We start from the raw sequence: 14,535 nt of genomic DNA on the forward strand, positions 1-14,535 counted from the left end.
GCTTAAATATTTCACTACAAAAGATGATGGGAATGCAAAAAATGGGGCACGAAAATCAAGCTGTAAGGCATAAAGAAATCAAATAGCACATGGGCAGAAGTAAGTCCCTTCCTGCAAGTAACTTTTTAAATGTAAATGTGTTAAACTCTCCCTTCAGAAGATAGATGGCACAATGGTTTTAAAATATTTCCAGATTAATCCTGTTTATGTAAAACTCATTTCAGGTTCAAAGACAAGTAGATTGAAAGTGAATGGATGAAAAGGCTATTTCGTATAATCGGCAACTAAAATACAGCAGAGGTGGTGATAATAACACATATTCTAAAGCAACCAATGGATAAAAAAAAAAGAAAGCATGAGAGAAATTAAAAAATATGTAGGCACAAATGAAAGTAGACACAACAAATTAAAACTTGAAGGACACAAAGGCAGTGGGGTGGGAAGGTGAGGGTGGGGCTCTAGCTCTAAATGTCTAGTTTTGAGTAAAAACAGGACACATTTCAAATCAAAAACCTTCATTTACAGCTTAACAAATTAGAAAGTTAGCAAGCTAAACTCAAAGTAATCATAAAGAAGAAAAAAGAAAGGCTAGATAAAATACCAACAAAGTAGAAAACAGCCAATGAAACCAAAAGTTGATTCCTTGTAAAGTTCAAAAAATCACCAAGTTTGAGCTGCCCATCACTGCCCGTTCAACAGAAGTAAAAAGTAATGTAAGATATTGATGTGAACGGCTTTATGTTTCCAAATTGAATAACCTAAATTAAATTGATAGAAACTTAGAAGCAAAATATAACAAGACCCAGTTATAAAACTAGAGAAAAAAATGACTAGTTAAGGTGAATCAGTAACCAGAACTATTCAAGGAAAAGTCATGGACCAGATGGACTCATTTGTTAAGTTCTACAAAAATAGTAAAAAGCTAACCCTAACCCTTCTCAAGCTTTCCAAAACAGCAGAGAGAACATTTCCTAAATCACTCTCTGAGGCCAGCATTGCTCTGACCTGAAGCCAAACAAAAAAGCTACAAGAAAAGAGAATAACAGAACAGTGTACCTGATGAATCTTGATGTATCAGTGGTCACCAAAATACCAGCAAACAGAATTCAGCAGTATATTAAAATTATATAGCATGACCAAATGGGATTTATTCCTGGAATGCAAGACTGGTTCAAAGGACAAAAATCAATCCATTCAATACAGAAGAGTATCAGAATTAAGGGGGAAAAAACACAGTCCACTCAATTGATAGAAAGAACATTTGATATAATCCGGTGCCTTTTTGTGATTAAAAAACTCTCAACAGACCAGGAATACAAAGAAACTACCTCGGTGTAAAAGAGGCGCATATGAACAACCCACAGGGCACATCATATTCAGTAGTCAAAGAATGAGAGCTTTTCTACTGAAATTAGAAAGATGACCAGGAGTCGGCTTTCACCCCCATCCTTCCCCATAGTATGGGAAGTTCTAGACACAGCAGTTGGGCAAGAAAAGTAAATGGAAGGTGTCTACACTGAAAAAGAAGAAGTGACATTCTTTATTCTTGCAGATGATATTATCTTCTGTGTAAGAAACTTTAAAGATTTCATGAAGCTGCCACAACTAACAAAGTAACAAACAAGACAGAAGACATTGAATGCCATTTCAGACACTAAGAGTGAAAAATTAGAGAAGCAAATAAAGAAAATTCAATTTACAATAGCACCAAAATACAATGAAATATACTGAAGTCAACGAGGGAAATGAGTGACCTACACAATGAAAATAACCAAACATTGCCAAGAGAAAATAAAGAAGACATAAAGAAATACCATCATTGGGCCCAGTGCAGTAGCCGAGTGACTAAAGTCCTTGCCTTGCTCTCACTGGATCCCATCTGAGCACTGGTTCTAATCCTGGTAGCCCTAGTTCCCATCCAGCTCCCTGCTTCTGGCTTGGGAAGGCAGTCAAGGGCAGCCCAAAGCCTTAGGACACTGCAACGCGTGGGAGATCCTGAGGAGGCTCCTGGCTTCCAGCTTCGGATTGGCTCAGCTCCATCCACTGTGGCTACTTTGGGAGCTGCTGATGCTTGGAAAGTGAATCATTGGATGGAAGATCTTCCTCACTGTCTTTCCCCCTCTCTATATATCTGACTTTGTAATAAAAATAAAATAAATGTTAAAAAAAAGAAATGGCATCACTGCTTATGTTGATGGATTTGGAGGATTAATATTGTTATGACACCACATTATATACAGAGCAATATGTAGATTTGATGTGATCACTATCGAAATGGCAATAATTTTTTTAAAATAGGAAAACTCATGTTTAAATTTATACAAAAAAAAGTGATTCCAAATAGTCATATAGCCTCTTAAGAGAATAATGTTTGAAGACTCACTGCTACTGATCTTGAAAGTTGCAGCATAGATGCATTGCTTAAAGCAGTATGTCATTGGCATAAAGAATATGAATTAAACTGTCATAAATAAGGTCTCATATACGTAGCCCGATGTTATTTGTGAGGGGTGTCAAGATAATTCAGTAGGGCAGGGATGCTGTTTTCGGCAAATGGTACTTGGAAAATTAGATAACTAGTTGTTAAAGAATGAAGCTGCACCCTCACGCAGCACCAAATCCAAAAACTAACTCGAAACAAAGACTTAAAATAAAAATTACAATTAATAAATTCAGAGAATAAAAATGTAGAGCATAAGACTTTATAATGTTGAATCTGGCAAGGCTTTTTATATATGACACTAAATGCATAGGCAAAAGAAGAAAAAAAGAGAGAAATCAGAATTCATGAAAATTCAAGCATTAGTGCATTGGAAATTACCTCCCACAAAATAAAACACTGTGAAAAGGGGAGAAAACATTTGTGAATGGATTTCTACCCAGAGTGTTTCTTCTCACTAGGATGGATGACTAGGATATTTTACACACACACACACACACACACACACATACAATCACACACACAATCACACATGCTAAACAGATAAATACATAAACCGTACATGGGAGACGAGCAGAGCGAGAAATAAAGATAATATGCACCATGCATCTCTACTTCCTAATAAAAGTAAGATTACCAATGAAACTTTTAAATATATAAAATATAAAATATGACACTGAGCTCTCTACCTTTCCCTGTACTTATCATATCTTGATACATTTAAATGTCAGAAAGCCAAGCTTCTAACTTATGCTAAGGGAGTATATTCTTGTGGTAACACTGGGAAGCACGGTGGGAGGGGAAATTGAGAAGGAAGGAAGGAGAGGAATGAATCCCTACAGCTACAAAAATGTATCATGCATAACAACAACAACAACAACAACAAACCCAGGAACTGATAAATGTTAGGATGAATGGAGTGTAATTGGACCCGTTGCACACGAGGGGTGAGATGGTGTGAGATTAAATGCTGTTCATCTTGGAAGAAAACACCACCGTGTGTTGTAGCAGTTCCACTGCCAAACAGAAACCCAACAAATGGAAAACAGGAGCTTGAGAGAAATGAGTGCACCCAGGTTCTGAGAAGCGTTATTCACAACAGCTAAAACGTGGACTCAACCTAAGTGTTCACAGATGAGTGGGGCAAGTCAAGTATGGTGTCTGCCATAGATGCATTGGCACACCATTCTTTAATGGGCAGGAAATTTCTAGTGTAAGCTCCTTTTACTTCTCACTTTATTTTTTAAATAAATCATACTGTGCATACTCAAGTGGTACAATGTGTTTGTCCTGGTCTACCTACAGGTAATAAAAAGTTACTAGAAGGAAGTGAGTGACACATCCATTATCTCGCATACTTACTCACCAGTTGGTTCCTGATGACAACAGCTCCCCATAGACAGCATGGTGTTGTTACCGCTCATGCTCTTGTTGTACATGACCTAGGCTTCCTCAGGCATGATGCTTAGAGACAAGTGCTGCAGGTGTCCATTGATGAGACCCTGAGAGTAGGAGGTGGTTGCGACTCCAAACCTGCTTAGCCGCAAACCACTGTTGGCGGAAGGTACACTTCCACATATTTTAGTGACAATATTTATTTCAGCAAAAAGGAAAATGACTGCCCTTGACATCTATTTTTACAAAGTTATAGCATACTAAAATATAATTCTGGCTCTCCTGTTTTAAGTTTAGAAGCTATCTGGGGGATCTTAGAGATCTTTCTCTAGAAGACTCTGAGATCCACATCTGTCAGCTGTTTGACTCTTCTTGCCGCCATGCTCGCCCGTAGAGCTCACACACAGGATCTTCCGGCTGAGTCCCTGACGTGACTTCTGCATCCTTCCTGCTTTAGGTGCTTTTAGTTTCCCCACTCAACATCAGAAAGTCGGTCTTGCCTCTCCCTCTTTCTGCCCTACCAGTGTGTTGTCAAGTCTTGTCAACTCCCTTACAAATTTCCTTCTCATTCTCTACCCTGGACTTCCGTTCCTCTTGACTCATCTAATAGTACTCCCTCAGGACAGCTGTGTCCACTCCAATCAGCCTGCACCTCATTACCAGAGCAGCCTTTGGGGAGCACAGTGCCAGCGTGCTCACATGTATGCCTGGCCACTATCAACTGAGGACCTCAAGGATAGGCCCCAAACCTCCTGGGTCTATCTCTCCCTGCTCCGCTCTAACAGAGATCCTTGGCTTGATTGTTGCTCTGAAAGCCTCCTCCCCTTGGCCTGGCATCCTCACCAGCACTCAGCATGCCCATCTCTCTTTGCCTCTTGTTAGAATACTTCCGCTTTTTGCAAACTTCACTTGCAGTTCACTGGGGCTGACCTCTTTGTCCTGCTGGAACGCCATGCCTTCAGCCCAGTGGCAGCAGCACACACGGGACTCTGTCCTGGGTAAGGGCTTGCAAGCTCCTAGAGCTTCCGCTGTGCCTTCCTCATCTCCGCTTGCCCAGCAGACATCACCCGCTCACCTGACACAGTGCTTCCAGGATTTAGGTAACTGATTTCGATGGAATCTCAGACCCCTCTTTTCTTCTTCCTTCTCAGATATCTCCGTCTTATACCCTTCAAAGCTCTCCCCTGTTCTTTTATTTTTTTAATGTTCTCTCCCTTCCTTTCGTTTACACAGAGATATTTGTTATTATTTTACCACTTCCTGAAGATTTCAGCTGGTTGGGCCTAATGAATGTCATACAGTGCTGGCCCTCCTGCAGCTTCCTGCCCTAGTTCAAGTTCATTACTCTGACTCACGTAACAGCGGGAAGCAACGAGACATAGTCCTTGGCAGGTTAGCTTCCTGCACTTCTTGCTAAGTGGATAATGATATTGGGAAGCTGGAGAGGAAAGAAAGGGCCCTGGTTGGAATGGATTCTCTTCTTGCTGCAGTTACTTGCTTCTTTAGTGTTCCTAAAACAGTTATTTAATGAATTCTTTGCATTTCAAATGCTTTCTTGTTTTCTGAAAGGCGGTTGATTGGGGAACGTGACCACCTTTGCATCTGTAATGCCAGTTGACTATGTCCCTCCTGGGCCTGGACCAATCTCAGCCATTAGACCATTTTTTTTTTCTATGGTGAAATACATTTCAGATGCAGCAGAGGGTTGTGTGTGAAAGGCCTGGGTGCCCTGGGAATGGAACATCTGTGGAGAATTTCGAGTGCTGACAGCAGGCAATGTGGCGATGCACGGAGCATCTGGCTTTCAGGCAATTGGCATTTGTGTTAAACCTTCTGGAAGCCAACTCTCCCAGGCTCCTACAGACCCCCTCCCTAAATACTCCAAAAGGTAAAAACAATATCATGCTTGAACTTGGAGAAGAAACATGAGGAGACAATGAAATTTGAAGCTCAGCTTAGGGCCTGGCACAATGGCTCAAATTGGCTAATCCTCCCCCTTTAAGAGCCGGGATCCAATATGGACACTGGTTCCTATCCTGGGTGCTCCACTTCCCATCCAGCTTTCTGACTGTGACCTGGGTAAACAGCAGAGAAGCCCCCAAAGCCTTGAGACCCTGCACCCACGTGGGAGTTCTGGAAAAAGCTCCTGGCTCCTGGCATCGTATCAATTCAGTTCCAGCTGTTTCGGCCACTTGTGGAGTGAACCAGGAGATGGAAGATCTTTCTGTTTCTTCTCTCTGTAAATCTGCCTTTCCAATAAAGATAAATAAATCTTAAAAAAAAAAAAAAGGTCAGCTTAGGGGTAGTTGTTTGATGTGATTCATGCATCCATATGGGAGCACGTAGGTTCCAGTCCCAGCTCCGTGCCGAATGCCTACTTCCTGCTAATGTGCACTGTAGGCACAACGGCTCAAGTTGTCCGATTCCTGGCATCCATGTGAGAGAGTGAGACTGAGTTTCCTGCTTCTGACTTGGCATGGCCCGGCCTTGCCTATTGTGAACATTTGGGAAGTGAAGCAGAGAAGAGGTGTGACTCTCAAACATGATTTTTTAAAAAATATGATAATAATAAAGACAAGTTTACTTGGGTGTGAAAATTTGAAAACCATGCATAGTTTTTCATGATACGCATGTTACATCATATATAATGGAAATGATAGAATTACACAGAGAAAGTGTTACAGAGACACATGAACGAGAGGGAAAGAAAGAAACAAGGGAAGGAAGAAAGGGAGAGAGGGAAGGGAGGAAGGAAGGGAGGGAGGGAAGGAGAAAGGAAGGAAGGAAGGAAGGAAGGAAGGAAGGAAGGAAGGAAGGAAGGAAGAAAGAAAAAGAAAAAGAAAAAGAAAAAATGAAAGCAAGAAGGAAGGAAGAGAAAGAGCAAAGAAGGAAGAAAAGGCCTTTCGAGCTTGTGGTTCACTCTTTACCTGGGTACAACTGCCAGTGCTGAGCTTGGCCAGAGCCACATGCCAGGAACTGCAGCCTGGTCTCCCACATGGGTGCAGGGCCTCAGCCCTTGGCCCTTCTTCTGCTGCTTCCCTAGGTGCATTAACACAGGCTGGATCAGAAGTAAAGCACAAAGAACTCCAACCAGAGCTCTGAGTCAGGATGCCACAGTCACAAACAGCAGCTTAACTTGTTGTTCCCCTTTCCGGCAAACTTTCCAAAGACTCTACATATGCCAGTATCACACTTTTCTTAACCAATATGAATTGACCTTTTTCATCTCATTGCCTGTGAATCTTTTGAAGCTCCCTGCTATGTTGGGACCAAACACTGGGGTCTGCGATGGGGAGAGGCGTTGCACTGTAGGGCTGTTACCAGGGCTTCTGTCCCTGATCTCCATCTAGTCACCCTTAACTTCCTCTTGTACAGGTTTTCCCACCGGGAGACATATGGAAAGAGAAGCTCCATTCAGTGTTTTGAGGCCAGAATAAGCAAGGCGACACAAAATCCTGAGCCCCGTGCATAGTGCGCAGCAAGCCTTCACTCAAGAGCGCCTGCATTTCTTCCTACTAAATGATTAAGAAAGATCTCTAGCAGGTGACCTGGGACCACAGAGTACGAGGCAGATTCCATTTTACCTTTGAATCCCGGGCAGCTGGAACACTCACTGATCAAGGAATGCCTGGATCAGGAGAGAGTGCTCACGGCTGCATCTGGAAAGGCAGCAAGAGCACAGGCAGATTGCTCTGAGGGAGGAACCTCAGCTTCACTCCCTGTGAGAGCTCCTGCAAGCTATGCCCTCTCTCTCTGTGCCTCAGCTGTAAGGTGGGATACTTAAACGAATCCGTGTGAGGAAACATCCTTAAACCATGCACTCCCCAGGGAGCACTCAATGTCAGGATGTCAGGCGTCATTCTTATCATCAAAATTAGCCACACTTGCCTCACTATGGGGACGGATGTTTCAGTTAAGGAACTTCATCCAAGAACTATACCTATGAGAATCTATTTGTGTCTGTTTCCCTGGGGTGGACAGGGTGCCGAGTTGAGGGGGATGTGGGGAGTTAGACATCTGGGAGCAGCAATGATGAGGATAATTGTTGGAGTGTTCCCAGCCCAGATTGTCCATTAAACTGACATGAGCTTCAGTGGCCTTCCCCTGGACTGAATCCCAATAGGAAGTCCAGACTGCCAGTGGGGCTGGCCTCCATCTGGACATCAGGAGGAGGAATGCTCTCTCAATGTCGGCAGGAGGTGAGCTGTGCACCCTTGCATCCGGGAGCCACGGCTGAGCCCTGTCCTGAAAGAGATGGGAGTGCCCTCCCTAATTATGTTTCTTTCTGTGGGCCTGGGTGCATCTGTCTGCGCTTTGTGACAGTCAGAAGGAGAGCATGGTAGGCAAAAAGGATGGATTTCTGTTATTCTCTCACTTCCATCACTCAATATGTATGGTCACCAAAGCGCAGATTTTTCTCCTTCCTGAGCCATGCCCTGTTGTCTGCAGACACTGAATGCCCTACAGTGAATTTCAGTTCTGCTCCTGCCTGCCTGGTCCTGCAGGTGAAGGACTCAGTCCCGCAAGAGCCCCGCCCCCCTCAGAAGGCCATCTTGTCACCCACACTTCTGGTTGTGATTCAGAGGGTTCCAAGACCCCTTCTCCTCAGGGGCAGCCACTTGGTGCAGCAGCTCACACAGCTTGGGAGAGCACTTTTCTTAATTTGATTCCCTCCTAATCAAAGGATGTGACCCAGAACAGCCTGGGAGCAGAGATGCATTGAAGGTGGCATGGAGGAATAAGGTGAGCTGCAGGGTGCACAGAGCATCCACCACTGCTCTAGACACTCCAGTCTCAGCATCCCAGTGTGTTCACAGTGGGGAAGCTCCCTAAACCGCATGGATTTCAGTGGAGGCTTTATCATGCTGACTTTGTATGTAGATCCTCTTCCTTTTCCCAGAGGGAGGAGGAGGGACTGCAAGTTGCAAGTTTCAGGGTTTCTGATTCGGCCTCCCCTTGGTGACCAGCCCCTCATAGGAGGAGCCCCCCAAGAATTGCCTTGTTAGGATGAAAGACACTGCTATTGCCCAGGAGAGTCCAAGGTTTAGGAATTCTGTGATAGAAACTGAGATCAAAGTACACATGTTAGAAACCAAGACACCCCTATCACTCTTATTACTTAGGAGAACTCAGCGATTTGTGAACCATATGACAGGAGTTGGAGGTGAAGACACACTGTCTATTTCTTACTAAAAAATCACAATATCAGGGGTGAGAAATTATCTTTTTGACTCATGGAAGATCTGAGATCCCAAATGCCCTCTCTTAAACAGTCAGAAGCAAGTCGTCCCATGAAGGAGGCCACTTCCACTGAGTCGCATCTCCCACCTGCTATTCTCCCCAGGACCTCCATCCAGGGAAATCAATGGCTTTTGAATAACCAAGTGAGTTTCTGCCTTCACCAAGGCTGTGCTGAGTGCCAGCAGCTTCATCTCCACTAGTCAGCTTTCGATTTATAGTTCTCAGCCAAACACACTGTCTGCCTGGTGCTAGGAACTTGCATCAGACTTCCATGCGGACGTCTGAAATACTCTAATTCTGTGCCCCATGCTCCTCTGACCCTGGGTGGGGTTTTGAAGAAGTGGGTGGTCTTTATATAAATATGTCTTATCTGGAAGGTGGCACTGTTTATAAACAGCCTTGCTTTCCTGCTACTGAGAAACACAGATTTGGCCACGTTCTGTGGACCATCCATCACCAAGATGCCCAGTGTGAGAGAACTGTACCCACGTCATCTTAATCAGGGGCTTCAGTGACCCAATCTGATGAATGTATCTTGGTTAGAAACTCATGAGGACTTTATAAACAGCACAAATATACTGTAAATCTGCTTATGCCCCTTGGTGCTGAAAATATACCAAAACTGTATATGGGGGCGGAGCTCTTTCTGTGTTTATGCCAACCTTGAATAGCATTCTGTTTAGAAGTATTTCCAGGGATGACTATGGTGGCATAACAGGACACTTGCATCACGTATCTGAGCCCTAGTTTCCATACTGGCTATTTGGTTTCCAGTGCAGCTTCCTGCTAATGTGGCTGGGAAGATGTGAATGATGACCCATGAACTTGGTTCCCTGCCATCCACGTGAAAGATCTTAATGGACCTCTGGACCTTGGATTTAGCCAGACCCAACCATAGTCTCTAGTTATTGTAGGTGCTTGGGAACTGAACTGTTGAATAGAGGCTGGATATTCTCTCTCTCTCTCTCTCCCTTTATTGTCCCCTCTGTATTCTGTCATTCAAATAAGAAAATAAATACTTTAAGAAAGATCTGACCCAGCTTTTACAAAAAGGAAATGTTTGCTAATCTGAAAGGCAAACTTCTAGTTCAGTTGTTACTTGAGTTAGCATTCTTAGAACTACTAAATCCTTTTATTTTGTGTAAGCAAGAGAAATTGATTTCTTCTCAATATTTCACTGACTGTCCCACTACATGGCGTGTCAACTCTTCCCTTGTTCACTGACATCTCATACCTCCTCAATCCCCGAGGAAGTTTTATCTATTCTTGGATCTATTCCTGGATATCTGAGTAACTGACTTGTTAATGATATCTGGTCGGTTTCTGCCATTAGATTTTGAACATGTGTTTTATTTGTTCGAAAGGCAGAGTGGTAGAGAGAGAAGGAGATACAACCATTGGTTCACTCCCCATAGGCCTGCAATAACTGGACCCTTGCAAGGCAAAAGCCAAGTGCTAGGAACTCTATCAAATTCTTCTACATCAGTGACAGGGGCCCAAGTGCTTTAGCTATTATGTACTGTCTCCTGGATGTATTTGCTGGAAGCTGAATCAGAAGCAGAGGTGAGGATGAATTCCAAGCAGACTGATTTGGGATATGGACACCCCGTGTTAGTGGCTTAATCTACTATATCACATTGTCCACCCACAACCTGTGTTCTTTGAAGACAGATGCACTCTGAGTTGATTTGTGTCAAACACCTTACCTGCAAGCACTTATGCTGTCCACTGGCTGGGACCAAGGAAAGGATTTGCTGAGCTCTTGATGGAGTTGTCCTTTGGAGCAAATTGAAGGATACAGATGACTCGTAGAGACTTAAACAATGCCTTCAGGTTCACATGTGTCTGTGAAGTGAGCTCAGGTTCACCTTTGATTCATATCAGCTCTGGCATAAAAGATCCAACAGATACTGAGTTGAACAAGGAAAGAACAAGCAAGAAGCATCAATTGCTTAGTCGACACCAGTGACAGTCTGAGTGCTGTCACTGGTGTGGAATGTACAAAGATGTTTCAGATCAGATCCCTGACCTGGCAGAACTCACAGTCCAGGTGGGAGACAGGCATGCAAATCTAAGACTGGGATACAAGGTGACAAGTTCTCTAATGCATCTGCATAAATTAGTAGGAGTGACAACAGCCAATTTGACCGATTTCTGCCTGGAGAGTTGAGGGTGTGACATTTCAGCTAGCTTTTACAGAAGGAGATGCTGTCCACCAGGTAGGGCTTGTACAGAGGAACTGTCACATTGGGAACCAGAAGGCTGGGCTGAGGTCAGCTTCAGTAACCTACGCTCTGACAAGAACTGCCTTCTGAAGGCAAGCCTCCAGTCACTTCATGATGTCTCCGCTACCACCAGTAGATCAAGTGCCCACTGTTAATCGGTCAGCCATCAAGACAAGACTCGGGAGTGATTCAAGGGAACCAAGTGCTGTTCAATCCACAGCAGCATCCTAGGTGGAAATTGGGCAGAACAGAAGTTCACAAGCAGGGAGCAGTGCATGCACGTGACATTTTATACTAACAATGTCAGGATACACTTAAAATAGCAAAATGCTGGACTTGTGATTGTTCTGGAAGGACGATGCTATTTTAATAACCTAGGGGAACTCATTGGAAGGAATGGAATTGGGGAGTAGGGGGAGAGCAAATCCCTGAGCCTATGGAACAGTATCACTAATAACAATGATGATAATTTTGAAAAGGGAGTTTGGGGGGCACAAACAATGTACAAAAGACATGGGAGAGCTGAATTCTGCACTGACAGGGTATCCTTGTTTTCAATCAAGAATCCCATCCAAGTTTCATCATAACTGGATGGATGCTAGTGTGGAGGCACACGTGTGAGGACAGGAAGCCGTTCTAGTAAGACACTCATAACTTGGCAGTATTATGTTCTGTACACTGGTTGTGTGCTGCAAATGTGTATTTTTCTGTGAGTGACAGCACAGTAGATTTGTTTATTCTAGCCTCTGCACACATTTGTGAGAGCTGCATTGGACTTTGAACGTTTGATGGCAACAATGACAGGAGTTTCTCAGCTCCGTTATAATCCTACCTTTGCATGCGTGGCCCATTGTTGACTGAAAGGTTCATATACTGCATGACCGTGCTGACAGATGGTTGGGAGCGTGTAGCGTTACAGATGCTAATCACTGCCTCTTGCCATTGTGCTTGTGGCATTTTCAGCATGTTCAACAACTTCCAGTGTTACTGATTCTTGGCTCATGGTTGTGTTGAGGAGAAGAGCATTGCATCGGACACAGGTTCAGCCATTCTTTTGCTCATACTTACGTCTTCTCCTTCCAGGGGATGGCCAGGTGGACTTTGATGAATTCATGACAATTCTTGGTCCCAAACTGGTGTCATCAGAAGGCCGAGATGGTTTTCTTGGAAACACCATCGACAGCATATTCTGGCAGGTGAGTAAAAACATTTTTTTTTTTCATGTAAAGATTCGATTTGACAGTGGATGGAAGCCCTGTATTGACTTTTGAGTGGATGTATGCACTCTGATTCTGCACAGGAAGATCTCCTTGGGGCTGGATTGACTCAGATTCCTTGAGTTGGATGTCAAGGTCAAGGTCTGTGTGAGAACTTTTGGACAAAGAACCAGAACTGTACTGCTTTAAGGTTTGGAGGAGTGAAATATCCTCCCAGTTCTCCACTTCTGATTCACAAAAGTACTTTTTTCCTATAATGTTTTAGAAGGCCATATTTTAGTATCTGCAGCTGCTCTGTGTTTGAGCCTGACTCCAGGAGCTCTTTGAACACAGAACAGCCTGGTTGTCTCAAGGATTTGACTCCCCTTACTTTTAATGGTCCACAATGGTTTTATCTAAGAATTTGTACCCGGTGTTTCTTGATGAGCTCTTGCTTTTGTCTTCTAAAATTGCTTAACAAATTCCAAATATCATCCTTCAGATTTTTAAAGGGCTAATAACTTGTTTTACATATTAGCTGCCTCATCTTTAAACTGACTCTCTTGTCATGGTTATGGAACTTGGGGGGATAAGTTCTCAATCAGCATTTCATAAATCTACTCCGAAGGAGTTTTCAAGTTAAACTGAGTAACTGGTTGGACAAGTGAAACATTCAAACACACCATAGTTTCTTTAATATCTTGACGTGTATTTTTTCTTCATCAAAGCTGTTTCTCCAACTTAAATAAGGATGCAGTTGGCAAATTTCTCTAGTCTTGTTCTGGTACCCTTCTTGCAAATAACCCACAAGTCTTTAATAAGAACTTATTCCGTGCTGTGCAGTCTTAGCCATCGTGAGTTTTGTGAAGGGTATTTAAGGTAGTATTGTTGAAGACCTTAACTGAATAAACACCAGTAAGAGAGAGTAATCAAAGAAGACAGGAGTATGATGGTGGTAACATTTTCATCCCATTACTCACCATTCTAGTTCTTGCAGCATGCATCACGCTGCTAAAAGCAGGCCCCCAACGTATCCTCTCTCACTTGAATGAATAGAAGTGCAATAGAGGAAAAAAATGTGGTCTGGAGGGATCAGATAAAACGTGGAGAAATGGATGAAATGGATCATTTGCTTTGAACCTTGAAATATATATAGGAGTAAATATAAGGGGAGGAAATGGGGCATGCCAGGCCACTAGGACAAGTGGTTGCCAAGGAAGGGAGGCAGTAGGCACCAGCAAATTCATTATTCAAAACCAGGAACCCGTGTAAAGAGAAAGACCTCAGGATCCAGGTGCAGAGGCAGACTGATTCCAAATTCCCAACTTGTTGTTTTGGACAGTAGTAAGAGCGCTGGGTGATAGCAACGTCTTCTTGGGGCTGAGTTCTGAATTAGACAGACGTCCCTCCTGCAAATTGGTAAGCTATACCTCCAGTAGAGGTCTTCTGTCTGCAGATCATCTCCACGTCAAGGAAGTGTTTCCTTCGACTAACAAACAAGAGCAGAAGCAATTAATCAGTCAGTAGACGGCCTCCCCTGCCTCCCCAGTGGGCCTGCCCATTCAGAGATGACATGAAATAGTTGCGCTCAAAGCACTCAGCATCGGGACCTTTCATATTTCCAGTGCGTGAGTGCTTTGCTTCACGTTGAAGCATGTTGGGTGCATGTTGTTTGTGTGAATATGTATGTGTGTGTAGGTGCATTGTGTGTGTGCCAGTATGTGCCTACGTCCATGTGCACATGTGTATGTGTGTAGGCATGTGCGTGTACCAGGACATGCTTACATGTGCAGGCTACGTGTGCATGTGCAGGTATGTCTGCATATGTGCAAGTATTGCATATGTGTACAAGTATTCCTGTGTATGAGGACTGTCGTGTGTGTGTGTAGGTGTCAGTGTGTACATGTGTACAGACACATGTGTATGTGTGTAGTCATGTATGTGTATGCAGCAGTGTGTACGTATATGTAGTTATACATGTGTATATGCAGATATGGATATATATGTGCAGGTATGTTTGTATTTGCACACACATAAA

At 43.4% G+C, this 14,535-nt stretch overlaps 1 protein-coding gene across 3 annotated transcripts in view; it reads left to right on the top strand.

Annotated features, from left to right (window-relative positions):
- Positions 1–14,535, top strand: part of CALN1 (calneuron 1) — a 483,009-nt gene that overhangs the window by 310,960 nt on the left and 157,514 nt on the right. For all 3 annotated transcript variants that reach the window (XM_040973780.1, XM_040973778.1, XM_040973779.1), the window contains exon 4: positions 12,385–12,497. In XM_040973780.1, the coding sequence (XP_040829714.1) occupies positions 12,385–12,497 (113 nt within the window). The remainder of the gene's footprint in view (positions 1–12,384; positions 12,498–14,535) is intronic.

The sequence above is a fragment of the Ochotona curzoniae genome, unplaced genomic scaffold, assembly GCF_017591425.1.
Source record: "Ochotona curzoniae isolate NIBS_2020 unplaced genomic scaffold, NIBS_Ocur_1.0 contig_2321, whole genome shotgun sequence".
Classification (NCBI taxonomy): domain Eukaryota; kingdom Metazoa; phylum Chordata; class Mammalia; order Lagomorpha; family Ochotonidae; genus Ochotona; species Ochotona curzoniae.